Source organism: Phyllostomus discolor, chromosome 13, assembly GCF_004126475.2.
Source record: "Phyllostomus discolor isolate MPI-MPIP mPhyDis1 chromosome 13, mPhyDis1.pri.v3, whole genome shotgun sequence".
Lineage (NCBI taxonomy): Eukaryota > Metazoa > Chordata > Mammalia > Chiroptera > Phyllostomidae > Phyllostomus > Phyllostomus discolor.
This window is the reverse complement of record NC_040915.2, coordinates 2,464,472-2,482,979: the sequence shown is the minus strand read 5'-3', so window position 1 is coordinate 2,482,979 and position 18,508 is coordinate 2,464,472. Positions and strand designations below refer to the sequence as shown.

The 18,508-nt window shown below is 51.3% G+C and overlaps 1 protein-coding gene across 9 annotated transcripts in view; it reads left to right on the top strand.

Moving 5' to 3' along the window:
* The window catches only part of LOC114510032 (transformation/transcription domain associated protein), a 114,794-nt gene that overhangs the window by 56,494 nt on the left and 39,792 nt on the right, over positions 1–18,508 (top strand). For 6 of the 9 annotated variants that reach the window (XM_036013993.1, XM_036013994.1, XM_036013990.1 and 3 more), the window contains exons 32-48: positions 1,118–1,171; positions 1,298–1,318; positions 2,819–2,938; positions 3,140–3,259; positions 3,857–4,021; positions 4,115–4,296; positions 4,500–4,698; positions 5,202–5,330; positions 8,085–8,351; positions 9,644–9,850; positions 10,598–10,756; positions 10,844–10,978; positions 12,199–12,309; positions 13,510–13,656; positions 15,540–15,753; positions 16,265–16,390; positions 17,908–18,054. In XM_036013993.1, coding sequence (XP_035869886.1) covers positions 1,118–1,171; positions 1,298–1,318; positions 2,819–2,938; positions 3,140–3,259; positions 3,857–4,021; positions 4,115–4,296; positions 4,500–4,698; positions 5,202–5,330; positions 8,085–8,351; positions 9,644–9,850; positions 10,598–10,756; positions 10,844–10,978; positions 12,199–12,309; positions 13,510–13,656; positions 15,540–15,753; positions 16,265–16,390; positions 17,908–18,054 — 2,503 coding nt within the window. The remainder of the gene's footprint in view (positions 1–1,117; positions 1,172–1,297; positions 1,319–2,818; positions 2,939–3,139; positions 3,260–3,856; positions 4,022–4,114; positions 4,297–4,499; positions 4,699–5,201; positions 5,331–8,084; positions 8,352–9,643; positions 9,851–10,597; positions 10,757–10,843; positions 10,979–12,198; positions 12,310–13,509; positions 13,657–15,539; positions 15,754–16,264; positions 16,391–17,907; positions 18,055–18,508) is intronic. The other 3 variants (XM_036013997.1, XM_036013996.1, XM_028528706.2) reach the window with 1 other exon arrangement.

The following is an 18,508-nucleotide window of genomic DNA, read 5'->3' as shown; positions in this document are numbered from 1 at the left end:
GACAGTGGCACAGGGGACGCATGGTGGGCACGGGGAGCCCTTGAGCTCCTGCCAATGGAAACGTGCTGGTGGTCGCATGGGCATAGTCCTCGAGCTGCTCTGGGACACCCGGCCGGCTGCGTGAGGGAGGCCGTGGGCCTGAGCCCAGGACAGGGTGTGTGGTGTCTCCGGGCTGCGTGGCCATGGCTCCACCTGCCTCCTTCCAGGGCCAAGCCTTGCCTTCCTGCTCCTGGGCCCTGGTCACCTTCCATGCATGCCATCCAGGGTTGGGAGTGGGGCTCGGAAAGCAGTTTTTTTCCTCGTTGGTCAAGTCCCTGAATAATATTGGTTTGTTGGGAAGCCACTGAAGGCATGTTAAATAGTTGCCTGAAAATCAATAAAAGCCTCTTTGTAATGTCAGGCACCCCTGCTGATTGGAGGTTTGTACATCATCATGTTTAGGAAGGCTTGCCCATGTAGCACTGGACGTACAGGGCAGAACTCACCACCACTTGTGATGCCATGTCTGTGCACACACACCCAGAACACCCCCCCAACACATGACACACTCCCAGTGTGCACGCATGCACATACGTGTGCGCACACACACACACATACACACACAGCTTTACTTGACTGGACGTGGGCTCTTCTGAGTGTTGGGGCCTCAGAATGCGTCTCATGGGTGGAGCTTAAGCCCCCTGGTGATCTTGACTTTGGCTGGCATAGAAGTTTTTAAAAGTGTCTTAGCACGTCACAAAAAAGCTTGAAGTATTCATTCTAAACAAAACAGTTATTTAAATGTATCTGCCTACAACAAGGCTCTGCAGTCTCTCCCCTCCACAAGAATTCTGGAATTTCTGTGTTTGAGAATGTGGCGTGTGGCAGGAATGCCTTCCACTCGACGCCATCAGCGGGGCTGTGCTTGACGCCTGAGGGGGGAGGTGCTGCTGCTGCTTCTTCTTTTTTTTTTTTTTTTTTTTTGCTGTTGAGCATTTATTAATGATTGTGTGCTTTCTGATAATTGTGTCTCTACTGTCTTGTTTACTCCAATAACCCTTGCTGTGTACGAGTATACGGGAACTTTTTGTGTAAATAACATGAATAGAAAAAAGATGATTTTCCTCCCCACCCTCAGGAGAGCATTTCAGAATGCGGGAGATGCTCCTTGTCTCCATTCTGTCAGTTCGAGGTGAGAACAACCTATTAAAAGTCAGTTTGTGACTTGCAATGTGAAGAACAGTTTATATTTTCTTTTCTTTTCTTTTTTTACCTTTCTGTTGCCTTTTTTCATGCTGTGATTTTTGTTTTGGTTCAGCCTGCCATGGAAGGGGTGGAGGTGAGAATTCCAGTGGAGGTGCAGGAGGGTCGTGGCCGTGCCCGGTTTGGCTGTGACTTGTGGTTCTGTGGTGGACAGAGTGCGTTGTGCCTCGAGTGCAGTGAGCCGTACTGTCTGTCTGTGGCAAAGTCGTGTCAGTGCCGTTGCTGTGAACTGTCCGGGTGCCACGCATGTTCTCGCCCAGGGTGTCTGACCCAAGATTCTAAGTTCTCTGGTTTTCTACATGTCAGATTTGCAGTATCTCAACATTTAAGATTCCCCTGGATTTTGCTGTCATAGTTTGTATGAACTCGTACATCTAACCACTCTGGAGAGGACACTCCACAGAGACCATATTATTCCTGCTAGAAAATGGGGACAGTTAGAGAGTTACGCTGATGGGCTGCCTTGAACTTTAGACACTCATAGCTACTCTGCACCGAGCCCCTGATGTGGTCACCACACTGGGACTTTGATAGTCCAGCTCCAAGGCTTCCCTCTTCTGTAAAATGGGGACGATAATACGTCATTTCTATCCTCGGGTAGTTTTGTGACAGTGCTTTGGAAACGGAGACCTGCGACCTGAAAGCACCGTTACTAGAATGGCGCTCTTATTCCGAGCTAGAGCTCCCTCCCTCTGTCCAGAGACCCAAAAATGCTGTAGACGAGAACTCCAGAGATGGCATGGAGGTGACAGCCAGCTGACTTTTCTCATTTCTTACCCATCTCATTGTTCTGCCTTTTGGTTTAAAGGGGATTTTGGAGACGTACCTCACATGCTGTGGTCCCTCACGTCTGTGGCTTATCATCCCCATTTTACTGAGCCGAGGGCAAAGAACGTCCTGCCGCCGCACACCACCTGGGCACGTGTGCGTCAGAACGTCTTCCCGGCCTGTGGTCATGGGGGATTCCCTTTGATGGCAGACGCAGCCCTGGGGGCTGAAACTGAGAACTACACCCAGCAATTGGCCACTGAGCTGTTAGCACATTTGAAAAGTGCAAAATTCTTGGTGTTTTTCATTTTCCAATATGATTCAGTGAAGCAGTTGTCAGCTTTATTTTTAGGCCTGGCTCACAAATAATCAGTATCATGGTCAGTCATTTATTGACATTGATATTTCCAGGGCAAATACTTAAGTATTTTTTGAGGACTTAGTGTTAAGTTTTGAGGGCAAAATAATTCTTTGCCTTCAGAGCTTGGCACATTGGGAAGACCCCATGATGCCACAGAAAACCAAGGGAATCCTGCCACTCTCACGATCATACCCTCCCCTGTGGGGCCAGCCCAGGCTGCTCCCCCTCTCCTTGAGAGGGTCTGCAGGCCGAGGGGAGTTAGCTTCCTCAGGCCACAGCTGTGCTGTGGTGTTGGTGAGTTGTGCGTCTTACATGTTACCTCTTTGCTTCTGGCAGCCAGCCTTGTGAATGCAGCTAGACTGTAGTAGGGCCTGTAGTGATGTGGGCATCTCTAGCTGGTGAAGTTAATCGGCCTGTTTTGTAATTTGTTTTTTTTTTCTTCAATAGGAAATGAAAATTTGTTCGGCAATCATAAACCTCTTTCATCTGATCCCAGCTGCCCCTCAGACACTGGTCAAGCCTTTGTTGGAGGTCGTGATGAAAACCGAGCGGGCCATGTTGATTGAGGTAGTGGTCGGACTCCGGTTTAGTGCTGAGCCTTCCCCATCTGTTGCTTGTAATGCTTTCCCTTGGGTATATTTTAGGTGGGGTAGTCTAACAGTGTAACGGTCCCAGATACTGATGGTTGCTTGTGGTGTTAGCACACGAACAGTCACGAGGGAGAGAAGTGCATGCGCCTCCCATGCATTTGTGCCATGTGTTTTCTAGGCCGGCAGCCCGTTCCGGGAGCCGCTGATCAGGTTCCTGACGCGGCACCCCTCGCAGACGGTGGAGCTGTTCATGATGGAGGCCACGCTGAATGACCCGCAGTGGAGCCGGATGTTCATGGTAGGGGCGCCCGGGTGGGGTGTCCCTACCGGCCCAGTCAGTGGTGGGGCTGCAACCCGAGGTTCTGGTCTCAGAACTTGGTGGCTGGCTCCCTTCTTCCCTAATGTGCAGGGCCCATTTCCAGTCACGCCCCCTTTTTGTTACAAAGTCTTGTAGTGCAAGGTCATGAGCACGTAATTCTGTAACAGCAATATCACACTCATGCATAACATATGACATTTTAGGTGAAATGCCCAAGTTGAAACTGTAAGTTATCACACCCATGTTAGTATCTGACCAACCGCCCTGAGGCAGGCCTCACTGCTGCCAGACCCTGCGTTTATAGATCAGAAACCGCCCTGTTGTGCTTGTAAGGAGTTCGTGTCCGAGGATCGCTCCCCGCAGGTTTTGGTGGTGGTAACAAATGAGTGAGCTGCTAGTATCGTCAGAATCATAATCGTAATGTGTGATTACTGGCTAAAATGCATTTTTCAAAAAGAATGTTCAATGTTTTTCTTATTTTTTTCCCAGTTTGCCTAGAGAGATTTAAAAGAACCTTAGGAGTTCATGTCATGTAAACTTTTTGTGATTTTTTTTATTGGCTTGCTTTGTTTTTAGAGTTTTTTAAAGCACAAGGATGCCAGACCTCTGCGAGATGTGCTGGCAGCTAACCCCAACAGGTTCATCGCTCTGCTGGTGCCCGGCGGCACACAGACTGCCGTGCGCCCCGGCTCGCCCAGCACCAGCACCATGCGCCTGGACCTGCAGTTTCAGGCCGTTAAGGTAGTGTCCCTTCGTGAGACACCTGAACTCTGAAGAGCTTAGTTGAGACACAGAGAGAACCCTGCTGGGACCCTAATTTATCTTCTTTGACAGATCATCAGTATTATAGTGAAAAACAATGACTCGTGGCTGGCCAATCAGCATTCTCTGGTGAGCCAGCTGAAACGCGTGTGGATCAGTGAGAACTTCCAGGAGAGACACCGGAAGGAGAACATGGCTGCCACAAACTGGAAGGAGCCCAAGCTGCTGGCCTACTGTCTGCTGAACTACTGCAAGTGGGTGCACTGCCCGGGTTCTCATCCCATGACCCGTTCCTCCAGTGTGCGGTCTTTTCTCATTCTGTTGGGCACATGCAGTCCCCTGTGGTGTGGAGAACGGGTTACGGCACAGCCGTTTAGAATTAGACAAGGCAGAGGCAATACGTAGTTAGGAAAATCGCCAGCCACAACATACCCTGTTTTCTTCTCCCCCGCTGCAGGAGGAATTATGCAGACATAGAATTGCTGTTCCAGCTGCTCCGAGCCTTTACTGGTCGTTTTCTGTGCAACATGACATTCTTAAAAGAATACATGGAGGAAGAGATTCCCAAGAATTACAGCATCGCTCAAAAACGTGCCCTGTTTTTTTTCTTTGTGGATTTCAACGATCCCAGCTTTGGAGATGAGCTGAAAGCCAAGGTCAGCCCCACTGTCACACAGCAGAAGCTGAGGGAGTTTGAGCCAGTTTTCCAGGGAGCCAAGGCTGCTGCTTGTGTTCTGCTCCGCCTGTGCTGGCGCTCCAGCAGCAGCGCAGGGGCCTGGGGGCAGTGGCGTCGGGAAACCCAGGGCAGTCTGGCAGCAAGCCAGTGTCAGAAAGTAGCTTGTTAGTTTCCTCATTTTCACTTTTTCTAAGTGGAGTTTATTGGGGTGACATTGGTTAATAAAATTATATGGATTTGAGGTACAGTTTCCTTGTTCTTAGAAAATCACTCATTTTGAAGTAAGAAGAGTAAGCCAGACTGGTGTTCAGCCTGCCTGTGCAGTGGGCCCTTCGAGTGCGAGTCGGGGTTGTCAGTCGTACCTGTGACTGGGTTCTGCTTCAGGGGCTGCAGTGTGACCGCGCCGCAGGCCTGCCCACCGTGTCAGTGAGACACAGAGCATGGCTCTGCCCTCCTCCTTCATGACCGTCCATCTTTTTGTAGGTTCTGCAGCATATCTTGAATCCTGCCTTCTTATACAGCTTCGAGAAGGGGGAAGGAGAGCAGCTCCTAGGACCTCCCAACCCAGAAGGCGACAACCCAGAAAGCATCACCAGCGTGTTTATAAGCAAGGTGGCCGACTAACCATGCAGGAGCTTGAAAAGTCACTGGGTTGTATGCGTGTGTGTGTGTGTGTGTGTGTGTGTGTGAGAGAGAGAGAGAGAGAGAGAGAGAGAGAGAGAGAGAGAGAGAGAGAGATGGGTCCCCTGAAGTAGGCTCAGTTCTCCAAGGCTTTTATTTCCCATGATTGCATGAGTTTGTAGCTGAGCATTGTACAGCAGTCTCCCTTATTGGTTAGAGGGACCCATTCCGAGGCCCCGAGGGGGCACCTGAAACAGCGGGTGGTATTGAACCCTGTATGTGCTGCGTTTTCCTTCACCCACAGGCCTGTGGTCAAGTTCGACTTTCCAGTTAGGCACAGTTAGCGGTCAACAACAGTGGAATGGTTACAGCCATATGCTGTTGTAAAACTTGCGTGAACGTGGTCTGTCTCTCAAAGTAGCTTACTGTGCTGTGCGTACCCTTCCTCTCTGGACGCCGTGAGATGGTTCAGTGCCAGCTGTCCTGCCAGGCCTGTGGGTCACCACGCGCCCTCAGCAAGCCACCCGGCACCGCTCACCTCAGGGCCTTCCTGCTGACATCTCCATGGAGGCTCAGTGCTGACCCACAGCACACACTTCTGTCTGTGTCTTCCACCCACAGATTTAATACCTTTTCCATCTCAAGTACGTGCTTACCACGCTCGGTGGTCCTAATTTTTGCAACAGCAAAACCACTATGAAGTTCTTTCTCCTTATTCGCAATTTCACAGATAGAAGCCTCGTTCTTTAGGAAAGATCTTAGCAACCTCTCCAGCCTTTTAGCATGCTTTTTTTCTCTTCGTATTAAGTTGAGAATTTTACCTTTCCACTTAAAGGAAGCATGTCATGGCCTCTCTGTGGCACATCCGATTTGCCAGCATCACTACTCTTCAGGTCTGAGGGTGTTGTTCAGTAAAACCAGGGCTGCTTGACCATGACGCTGCGGCATCCCAGCCGCCAGTCAGATGCGGAGACAGCTCTGACGTGAAATGGGCAGGGGGCCGGTACTGTGTGCACAGAGGGATGATTCAAGTCCGGGGTGGGATGGGTGGGATGGTGAGAGATTTCATCCTGCGTCTCAGGAAGGCACACAGTTTAAATTTAGGAATTATTTCTGGAATTTTCCATTTAATACTTTCAGATCATGGTGGACTGTAGGTAACAAATTGGGGAAAGCGAAACCATGGGGGGAAGGCAGACCCTACTGTGGTTGTTAATAGTGAATTTTTAAAGGCAGCCTTGCTTTGGAGTGAATTAACTTTTCTACATTAATAGAATTCCAGTGAGAAATGATTATCATAACGACAATTCAGACACCAGAGTATTTTTGTGTAGACCCCTGTTGCCGGTTAGTAGAGTTTTGATGTTTTGTTCCATCTTTAGCTTTGCAAAGGAATCGACTACCAGCCAGTGAGAGCACTGGGCTGGATCCAGGGGTTGCTGTGACCCTTTGTAATGAAATGGCTTTGTGGCAGGACAGTGTCTGAACTTGGCTTAGGCTTTAAGGTCTTTGAATTTTCACAATAGTGTTTCCAGTTTGCACTAAAGGGTTTTTTCCATTCAGTGTTTCCTTGGGAAATGCCTGCTTTGTGTTTTCCCCAAAGCCTGGCTGGCTGTCCCATGCAGGTCCGACCGCTGGAGGTCCCGGCAGGTGCTGTCAGATGGAGTGCTCTGCACACGGGTGGCTCGTTGGGGTGTTGTGAGCGGCGGGTGGCCCAGGCCTGCAGCACACCACGTGCGTGGTGCCGCTTGCTGGACGCCGCCATCTTCTCGCCTGTCCGTTGCCTTTTCATTCGGGGGCCCACGCAGAGTGGGCTGTCGTTCCCACTGGCAGGTTGCTGGTCCTCACGTAGTCGTGCCTTCTGCAGTTCTGACCCCACTCCCACCCCCCAAGGGAGTGAGAGCTGAGCCCAAGGAAGCCTGTTTGGTCCCCATTACTGACTCAGCCTGAGTGAGGAGCTGGGGTTTTGAGTGTCAGGTGAGGATAAAAGGCTCTAGGCCAGCTGGAGCCCTGGGCGGAGCCGCAGCCAGTCCCGGGGAAGACAGACCTCAGGGCTATAGGGACCCTGACGGAGACACCGTTGTGATGGAAGGTGTCAGCCTTTCAGGTGCTCTGGCAGGCGGAAAGTAGTTAGTGTACGAAGTAGCTGAATTGGATGGTGCAGTTTAATACTTGATTCAATAGAGATGTACAGAATGGCGATCAAAGAGTGTACATTTTCTTTCCTTATATCCATGAAACACATATAAAAATCTCTCAGATACTTGACTACATGGAAAACCAGAGCAGTTTTCTTAACAACTGAGATAATATTTTTTCAGGTAACATTTTCTGATCCTAACACTGAAAAATAAGGACTGGATAATTAATAGTTGAACAGGGAAGAAAGTCTCAACTACTTGGAGATTAAGAAACTCATTTCTAACTTACCTTGTAGCATTGTAGCAAAGAGGAAGTCCTCCTTTTCCACATCAAGCCCCTTTGACCCCCTGCATTCTGACTATGAGCCTGCTCTTTTTCTCCACAGTGTTGGAGCAAATCAGTGAATTGCTACTACAGATATTAAAGGAAAATTGATAAGACATTACTGGGACTCTCGTTGTAAAACTTACATAATTCTATAGATGGGGTGTGTGTGTGTGTGTGTGTGTGTGTGTGTTTTTAAGGTTTACACTTGTATGACTCTTGGTAGGTCGCACATTTCAAAACCAGAAGTGAGTTCCTTTCCGCTGGCCTTTCCCGCAGGCCCTGGACCCAGAGAAGCAGGCGGACATGCTGGACTCCCTGAGGATCTATCTCCTGCAGTACGCCACGCTGCTGGTGGAGCACGCCCCCCACCACATCCATGACAACAACAAGAACCGCAACAGCAAGCTGCGCCGCCTGATGACCTTCGCCTGGCCCTGCCTGCTCTCCAAGGCCTGCGTCGACCCAGCCTGCAAATACAGCGGACACTTGCTTCTGGCGCACATCATCGCCAAGTTTGCGATACATAAGAAGATTGTCCTTCAGGTGCTTTGCAAGGCTCCCTCCTGTCTGCCTGACAGTCACGGGCATTTCCACACGTGTGCGTGTTGCTCCTGCACCATCGCACCCCTCCTCTTCTGTCCTACCCGATGCCAGTCAGTAGTGCCGGTCTCTGCCACTTCATGAGCACTCATTCCCGCTTTCTCCCAGCCACCGCTTTGTCACATCGCCCTGCAGCCTTGCCTTTGAAACAACATAATGTCTCTATTGTCCACCTCACTCTCCTCTACCCATTGCATTCTGGCTCCCAGTTCTTGTTTCCATTGCAAATGTTTTGGTCAAGGGCCCTGGCCACCCCTTTGCTGTGGACAGTGGGTACTTGTGAGCCTTCACCTTGGCAGCCCCTGCCATGCTGACGGTTCTGAGCACATCTTCCCCGAGTCCTCTGTGGCTTAGTTTTGATGTCAGGCAGCCCAGGGGTGTGAGTCATTTCTTCCACTCGGGAGTTCCATGGCCGCGAGTGGGCTGGTTACTGTCTCTGTGTGAGAATTCAGTGTAGGGGCAGACTTGAGTGCTCAGCCTGTCTTTCCCATTAAGCATTTGGGAAGTAGCTGCTCTCGTCCTGTCTGTGAGGTCACTTTGTTTCCCCCTCACCGCCCCCTTGTGACTGTCTGTGGTGGTAAAGCCCGGGCCCTGAAAAGCCAGTGGCCTCTCAGAGGTCACCTGCCACGGACACTTGAGCTCTTGTAAACACAGTCTCTGTCATTGGCCCTGCTCGCCCCAGTTGCCCCGGCCACAGCCCTGAGGGCCGTCTGCAAGGCCCTTGCGTCCCCGCCGAGTCAGGGCCTGGGCAGCCCTGTTGATGTCCAGCCCCTCCTGTCCCTCCACCCTCAGTACCACTGGGCAGTTGTGGTGTCCCCTGAACTTAGGTACCTGAGCACCTCACCACTCATGTGAACTGTTGTGAGATCACTTCTGATTATGGCCCCTTCCACTCCGTTTTTCCTACTGTGGCCAGAGTGGAAGGGTTTGTACACCTTGGCTGACTTCTCACAAGTAAAGCCAGACATTGGCCTCAGCAAGGAGCTAGTCTCGTTCCTCTTGCTGCGCCCCCCCAGCCAGGCCTGGGCGAGAGGGGAGCGCGAGGGGAGCGCTGGAGTGCGTGTGTTCATTGGTTGGGATTGACGACGGTGGGAGCAGCTGTGTCGTTTCCCAGTAAGTGAGCCTGGAGGGGTTTTGTGAAAACTGTTTTGTGTCAGTCTGCCTGGGTTCTAAGAGACTGTCTTGTTTTAAAGCCTTCACTCTCACCTTAGGGAAGCCTTTCTCTCCTGCCTCAGGTTTTCCACAGTCTTCTCAAGGCTCACGCGATGGAGGCCCGAGCCATTGTCAGACAGGCAATGGCCATTCTGACTCCAGCCGTGCCGGCCCGGATGGAGGATGGGCACCAGATGCTGACCCACTGGACACGCAAGATCATCGTGGAGGAGGGGCACACGGTCCCTCAGCTGGTGCACATTCTGCACTTGATAGTGCAGCATTTTAAGGTTCGTAAGGAAGTGCTATAGATTGGCGTGTGAGGCATTTTCAGGCTTTCAGTTTCTACAGTAATAAGGGTTATTCATCTTTCAGTAGAGGGGTTTCAGGTCCACTGGTTGTGTGTGTGTGTGTGTGTGTGTTTGAGTAGCTCCATCAACATGGAAGTCACTGTAGTGCAGAGAACGTGGCCGTGTCTTCTTTCCATTTGGACTGTGTGTTTCTTGTAAATGCTCAGTGAGCAGTGGACACAGATGGAGTGTTGCTTTGGGTGGGGTCATCATTAACTGTAGGTTCTGGTGACTTGGCTCAAAAAGTTATTCTTGTTGCTGGCATCTCCTCTCTCTAGCCATTGCCTGCCTCGTTGCATTTATGTAAATTCAACAAGTGTAAATATTGTAAATATGTAAGTATTTCGTGTGGATTTTGGGTCGAGGAGAAAGGAATTCGTGGTATTGAGTTGAAAGCTGTTACAGCCAACTCTGTTAGCATTGGGAATGTGCTTCTTGGCATGGCTGAATCGCGGTGACAGCGAGTCTGAAGGTGGATAGACGTGACCAGACCGTCTATCTAGAGAGAACTGAGTGATCAGCATTTTTAAGAGATGGCGCTAAAACATGGAGACACACACTGGTGTATTGGAACTCTGCCAGGGACAGGGGAAGTGTTTTGGGTGCAAGGCAGGTTGTACGTGTGCCCGTGTACCTGTGTGCTGGGGTCACAGCGTCCCCGGTGTGACCGAAGCCTCGTGCCCACAGGTGTACTACCCGGTGCGGCACCACCTGGTACAGCACATGGTCAGTGCCATGCAGAGGTTGGGCTTCACCCCCAGCGTCACCATCGAGCAGAGAAGGCTGGCCGTGGACCTGTCCGAAGTCGTCATTAAGTGGGAGCTGCAGAGGATCAAGGACCAACAGGTAGGGGCGGCAGCCCTCTCCCGTCGGCCCTGCCTGTGTTCACTGCGCCGGGGGAACCCGCAGAGTCAGACATGTGTTCTTTTTAAGCCGGATTCCGACATGGACCCGAACTCCAGTGGGGAAGGAGTCAATTCCGTCTCGTCCTCCATTAAAAGAGGCCTGTCGGTGGACTCCGCACAGGAAGTGAAACGCTTCAGGACGGCCGCGGGAGCAATCAGTGCGGTAAGCCTGCGTGTGCGCCCTCCCAAGGGCTCTGCACCTCCTGTGGGGTGTGTGCCCTTCCTCCGCAAACTTGGAACGCGGCCGTGGGCCCAGGCCAGTGCCGGAGGTGCAGCCAGGAAAGGCTGCGCTTAGCAGAGACACCTGGTGGCCCACGCTCTCCCGAGGTGTCCCTGCCCTACCAGACACGTTTTCCTTCGTGCCCCTTACTGCCGTTGTAGCGTGGTGACGTGATTGATTACTTACAGAAAGGCACCAGGAGAAACGCTTCGGGGCAGGAAAATTGATTGAGACCATGTGCGCCCAGAGTGTGCTCAGTTTTATAAAAGATAGTGTGTTCCACTTCATTTGGGGGGCATGGTGCCACAAGAGCCCTGGGGTGCTCACTGTCCCTCCCACCCCTCTGTTCCTCCTGCGTTCACCCTCGCTCAAGTTAGAGACCTGGAATCATCTGCACTCTGTCCGTTTCCTTCTTTGCACACGTCAAGAGCAAGTGCTGGCAGCCCGGCCACAAATCCCCACCCTCTTCTGTTGGTTCTGCCACCACCATTGTGGTGCAGGCCGGCGCCCCATTGCCTCTCCCTGGGGTCCCTGATGCTGCCTGCCAGTTCCCTCGCTCCTCCTCCCTCTGCGTCACATTGTCACAAGCCCGAGGACCAAAACACTCTCTCTCCCCAGCTTCAGCCTGGGCAAGCTGGGTGAAGCGTACATGGGGCCTCTGTGCTGTCTTTGCACCTTCTTGTGAATATTCTAGTCATTTCAAATAAAAATCTTAAAAAATGAAGACAGGCTGTCTTTTCCCTCAGCCAGCCTTCCTCTTGACTCTGGCCTCCAGAGCCTGCGTTGCCCAGCCCTCTGATGGAGTCCCTGCCCTGTGCCTGCTCACGCCGCCCCAGCTACCCATCCTTCGCCCCACTCTGGAAGCACACTGGTTTGGTGCTGTTTTAGGGCTTGTGTGCTGGGCCAGCCCCTTACTGGCTTGGGTCTCCCCCACAGCTGGGTCTTCAAAGTCCGAGCGCCACCTCGATGGCAGCCTTTCACTCTGGACCACGCCCCCTGCCTGTCCCAAGCACGTGACCCATCACCTTCTCTGTGGCTGCTTTGTTCATTAGTTGTCTTGTGGCCGGCTGCCCCAGGTGTCCCCTGTGCCTAGAACAGCGTCTGTGCCCTGTCGAGGGCTGCTCGGGTCAGCTCGTCACTGAGGGGCTGTCCTGCTGTTGCAGGTGTTCGGGAGGAGCCAGTCTCTGCCCGGGGCAGACTCCCTGCTGGCCAAGCCCATCGACAAGCAGCACACCGACACCGTGGTGAACTTCCTCATCCGCGTGGCTTGCCAGGTGAGCGTTCTGAGTGTCCTGTGTCCCAGGCTCTTCAAGACGAGGACTGCTTGGTCACCTCTCGAATGTCATCCGCAACAGTTTAGCCAGAAAGGGATAGACAGTAGACAAACCGAGGCCTGACAGCTAGTCCTGTGACTTCATCCTGAGTGTGTTTGCTCGCATGACAGGCTGATAATTCTGAAATCAGGCCTTGCCTTACATTTTGTATGATTTCTAAGAAATAGGTTTTCTTTTAGTGGTGATGAGTGTCTTGTAATTGACGAAATCATGGTGCTGGTGAAACTCGGCCCGGCCATTCAGCGGTCCTGGGCAGATGACTGAACTGCCGAGGGACGTGGTTCACAAAGGGGGTGGGACGGCCTCCACGGCACCGAGCAGCTCGTGCGCTTTCACAGCTTGAGTTTGCGTGACCCTTCTCGTCAATGTACATTTTCACGGAGTTACTGGGGACCTGCCTCTAAAACTTCAGTTTTATATTTCATAAAAACATTGTAAATGGAATTTCTCTAAGTAGTTTTTTTTTTTGACTTGGGAATCTTAAGTTTTTATAATTACTAAAAAAAAATAGTGTGTCATGTGATACTGTCGAGGCTTCCAAGTACTGAAAATAACCTACTAAACCAGCGATTTTCCATCTTTCTCCTCTTATGGCACACATAAACTAATGACTCAAATTCTTCGGCACACCAAAAATGTATTTTTTGCTGATCTGACAAAGCAAGTAATTATAATTTTGATCCATTCATGCTGGATGGCTACTGTTGTGCTGGCTGTTGTCATTATTTTATTTGACAACCTAAGGGAAAGGAGGTCAGTACCCTGCCTCCATAGTCAGGGACTGCATGTGTTACAATCCCTTGCAGCTCGAGGGCTGAAACATCTACCCAGCCAGGACCTGGCTGCCTGCTGCTGTGGGTAGTCAAGGTCCAGAGGGAAGGAGCCCAGGTCCTGCCCTTGGGGAGCCTCTTGGTGTTAATCTGTCAGTCACACACGTGATTGCGAATCACCACCCACCCGCTGCAAGGGAGAGGGAGGGCCCTGTGAGGGAGGCTACTGGAGCCCCAAGGACTGAGTTGAGGCAGCCAGGAGAGAGAGTGGCTGTGAGGGAGCTGGGGTGTGGGGTGTGGGGTGTGGGCAGGGAGCGGTGTCCCGGCAGGACTGTGAACATGCGGTGACACTGAGTGACTGGACTTCCAGGTCAACGACAACACCAGCACGGCCGGGTCTCCTGGAGAGGTGCTGTCCCGCCGGTGTGTGGCCCTCCTGAAGACGGCCCTGCGCCCGGACATGTGGTCCAAGTCTGAGCTCAAGCTGCAGTGGTTCGACAAGCTGCTGATGAGTGTGGTAGGTGTGCGGGTTGCTGCTGTGGCCCGGCCCGTGGCTGAGCTGCCTGAGTTCGGGTGTTCCGCCTCTGTGGCCGGTTGTGGTCTCTTCCACTCTCTCTTCTGGCCACTGCTGACCTTAAAACCCAAAGCCAGACAGTTTACCAGCAAAATGGGACTAGCAGAGGAATTCTAAGCTACAGCAGAAAACCACAGAGCCAGTCAGCAAGCAAAGGAGGGGAACGTTGCTTCCTAGAGGAAAAGCAGGAAGGTGGGCGGGGTTGTTTCAAACCGAAGGGCTTTGGAGGGATGGAGGAAATGGGGAGTTCAGAGCGGTGACGGTTTCGTGTTGGCTGCTGTGCTGGGGTAACAAGGTTTGTGCAGTTTTTCCCCTGTTGAGGTCTGTGATTGACGGTTCTTCCCAGTGGGGTCTGTAATCAACCGAGTGGCGGTGCCCAAAGGCTCCCCCTTCTTGCCTCTTCAAACGAAGCTTCATTTATTTAATTTTCATACTGCTAATGGGTTGGAGGAAACTTCACTTCCTGTGAGCGGTGGTGAAATTTCAGCTCTCACAGCACCAGGTGTGGTTAGTTTTGAAGACGTGGTCTCATTTCTTAAGTTGACATATTGACTGGCATGAAATAAACATTTTTAGTTGACTTATGCAACAGCCTTTAAAATAAACTCAAATTTTTAGAGTTGGTGGATGTAGAATTTGTTATGGAACACTGCATGGTCAGGTGACAGAGAAATAACCGCCTAATGCTGATTACTTGTGTCGTGTTTGTAAAAACCTGGGTTCTGTGACTGTCTGGGGTTGCAGGCCTGCTGCAAGCGCCTGTCGCTGTGCGTGCAGAGGCTCCCCTCCTGCGCAGGCGTTCTGGCGGGTGGCAGCGGCGCCTGGCCTGCGAGCACGGTGGGACCACAGGCCTTAGCTCGTGCTTTGGCTGCAGCTCGAGAAGCAGCTTGTAGGCTGTCTGCAGTGTCCTTTCTTCTCCCTTCGGAAGGTCAGGTTTCTTTCCCATCAGGTGCGTGCGGTCACAGTTCAGTTGGGCTTAGCTGTGAGTGGCAGCCTCTGGCTGTGAGGAGGCCGACGCTCTCCTGACATCACACGCCATTCCCACAGCGCCGTGCCGCCTTTCCCGCAGGCAGCGAGCGCCTGGCCCACACCCAGTGCACACCACGCACGTGCGAGCCACAGGGACGGCTTCACGCAGGGTCACTTCACTGCGAACCATGGGCTCTGTTTTGTGTCACTGTTTCATTTTTTTAAAATTCTGACATTATCTGTTATGTTGACTTCATGATACAGAGTTTCATAGATACTTCCTTTTGGAAGAATATTTGTATTTCAACTAAAAATGTGGAAGGAGCCTGGCTGGTAGCACAGTGGATTTGAGTGTGAGCTGTGAATCAACCTTGCTGGTTCGATTCTCAGCGCACATGCCTGGGTTGCGGGCCAGGTCCCCAAGTGGGGGAGTACATGGGGGTGCAACCACACATTGATGTTTCTCCTCCTCTTTCTCCTTCCCTTCCCCTCTCTCTAAAAATAGAAAATAAAAAGGTGGAAGGAGACAAGCAAACAGGATTGCAGTAATTGCCTTTTTAGACCAGAGTTTAGTGATTTTCAGAATTTTAACATTAAGTGTTAAATATTTTTCATGGGCTTTTTAGAAAGGTTTGACTACGTATTTAAAGCAGATTTTTATTAAAAGAGACATGAAATCACACTGTATTAATAAGATGTGGTGGCCACATGTTTTTAATGTGTATTGTGTTTATCTTCAGTGATTTTTCCCTCCATTTCTAACTCCTGAGGAGCACGTCGTTCTCCCTTTTGGCCTGCACTGTCCCTGCACTGGAGCATCTGTCTCATCCCTGTGCGGCCCGTGTTCTGTGTTCCAGGAACAGCCCAACCAGGTGAACTACGGGAACATCTGCACAGGGTTGGAGGTGCTGAGTTTCCTGCTCACCGTGCTCCAGTCTCCGGCCATCCTCAGCAGCTTTAAGCCGCTGCAGCGTGGGATTGCTGCCTGCATGACGTGTGGGAACACCAAAGTCCTACGAGCGGTGCACAGCCTCCTCTCACGCCTGATGAGCATTTTCCCGACAGAGCCAAGTACGGGGCCTTTGCCGTTGGTGCCTTTCCTTCCGCGTAGGTGGGCGGGCACAGAGCTGTGACTGGAGAGTGCTCCTCCTCTAGGGACCATGTGGAGCGTTCTGTTCCCTCGCTTGTCTTCTTACTGGCAGCCTTTGAAAATGCTGGCGTAAGACCTAACGGCATTAGTCACGGCAGTCTGTCTGTCTGTCTTCTGCTTTGGAAATGCAGTTGCTCCCTGCTGAGCGTTGCTGTTTCCTTCAGGCATCAGGGCATCAGGTGAAAATATTTGTCATGTGTCGAACAGTTGATAGGATAAACGCTGTGAGTGTATTTAGGGTGAGTTCAGGTGTGACAAAAGTTCGCCATGTACCTCAGTGAAGTCACCAGTGGGGGAGGAGCGCTCAGCCCAGCTGGCACAGGCCCTGGAGCAACTGAAGCTCAGCTCTGTAGTATAGCGGAGGCACCGTCCCGGGGCCTGAGCAGCCTCGAGAGTGCGGACCGCAGAGCCCAGCTCTTGCTTCTTTTTCAGGCACCTCCAGCGTGGCCTCCAAGTACGAGGAGCTGGAGTGCCTCTATGCAGCCGTTGGGAAGGTCATCTACGAAGGGCTTACCAACTACGAGAAGGCCACCAGCGCGAATCCCTCCCAGCTCTTTGGTGAGTGTGTCACTTTCTCCTTTTTATAAAGTGAGTTCACACGGCAGGTCCAGCCATGCATCCTGGCTTCCACTGCAGTGTAGCATGAGCATCTTGTTAAATATATCTGCAGAGGACTCTCTGTGGGAAGAGCCTACCACCCTTGGCCCTGCCCCCTCCCTTGTTGGGGAGGCAGTGGGCCAGGGCAAGCGGGTCGGTCAAGTTGGCTACTCTGCTAGACCCAGGGCACCATTACTGATGGCTGCTCAGTAGAGGCGAGCATGGCAGCCAGGAATGGCCAGAACACGCTCCCTGTATTTGTTGTCGTTGCTCTGCAGTGTCGTGGGTTCCCTGTTGCAGGCTCAGATTGGTCATGTGTTTACCGCCAGACTGAGAGCCAGCCTTTCAACACAGCAAGCTTGAAATTGTCCAACTCTGCAGTGATTGTACCTATAAGTGGCAAATCAATAAATAGCCCTTTATTTTTCTATGATGTGAGCTGTGAATACAAAATTAAAATTTAATCTGTAGGTCAAGGTCAAGATGTTTATAAAAATGCCAGTTATGAAAAATGCAATTGTTTTCATATAGTCAGGGTTCATGTTCTGATGTTCGTTGTGTAGTTTTTCAGTTTGGTGGAAATTTAGTTTTTTTTTTTAAGATTTTATTTATTTATTTTTAGAGAGGGAAGGGAGGGAGGGAGGGAGAGGGAGAGAGAGAGAGAGAGAAACATCAATGTGCGGTTGCTGGGGGCCATGGCCTGCAACCCAGGCATGTACCCTGGCTGGGAATCGAACCTGGGATATTTTGGTTCCCAGCCCGCGCTCAATCCACTGAGCTATGCCAGCCAGGGCTTTTTTTTTTTTTTTTAAAGATTGTGCTTATTTATTTTTAAATTTGAATCATTGTTCAAGTACAGTTTTCTCCCTTTTACTCCCTGTGCTTATTTATTTTTAGAGAGAGGGGAAGAAAGGGTGAAAGAGAGGAAGAGAAACATCAGTGTGTGGTTGCCTTCCCCAGACCCTCTACTGGGGACCTGGCCTGCAACCCAGGCATGTGCCCTGACTGGGAGTCAAACTGGCAGCCCTTGGGTTCACAGCCAGTGCTCAGTCCACTGAGCCACACCAGCCAGGGCACAAACTTAGTTTTAAAACATTTGTCATGCCCAGACAGTCTAGATAAAAAATATCCTTCCTCCACCTCAAACATGGCCTGGAACAAAAGTTTTACTTTGGGTGGTTTGCCATACGTAACACAGAGATGAAATGCAGAACTGAAGGCAGCAGTGTGTCTCCTGAAATGCAGGAGTCAGTTTTGATTCCTGAATGTGTCGCTCATGCTCACATGCAGTGCTTCGGAATGTGGTCTCTGCCGCACAGAAGCTTAAACTGTTGACACTTGGGATTAGTGCATACGTTTGTTGGAAAGAGCATATTTGTATTTAGCACACTATGAAATGTTTTAATTAGCCCATTTTTTGTCAGTTACTCCATTTTCGAGACCTTTCTAAAAGATAGCTGGCACCTCCTACCCCTTAGGGACCCTTATGATCCTGAAGTCGGCCTGCAGCAACAACCCGAGCTACATCGACAGGCTGATCTCGGTCTTCATGCGCTCCCTGCAGAAGATGGTGCGGGAGCACCTCAACCCCCAGGCAGCCTCGGGCAGCACAGAGGCAACCTCAGGTGACAGACTTGCCCTGGTCCCCAAGTTTCCCCCCAGACTTTGTGTGACACCTGGACAGCGTGCGCTTGTGGCTGGACTCTGGCGGGAACACTAATGTCTGTTGTTCATGTGCAGTTCACTGTCAGCTGCTGTAACAAAGGGTCTACGTGGCCCGTTTCAAACCAGAATGAGACTCCTTTTTAGAAAGAATTGCTTTTAACATTTGTGGCTGGGAGAATGAAGATAGTTAAGAACAATTGGACATTTATGTGGAGCACACACCCCTTGATGAGAGCTAACTAACAATTTCGCTGTAACATGGAGGTTGCCCAGTCACTGGTCACGTCTGACAGAGATCCAGGTCGCAAGTCGCAGACCTGAGGAGTGGGCTCCAGGAGCCTGGGAGATGCATCGTGTGGGGGGCGGAGCAGGTTGTGGGCGGTCCACCGCTCAGTGCACCCTGGAACAGAATGC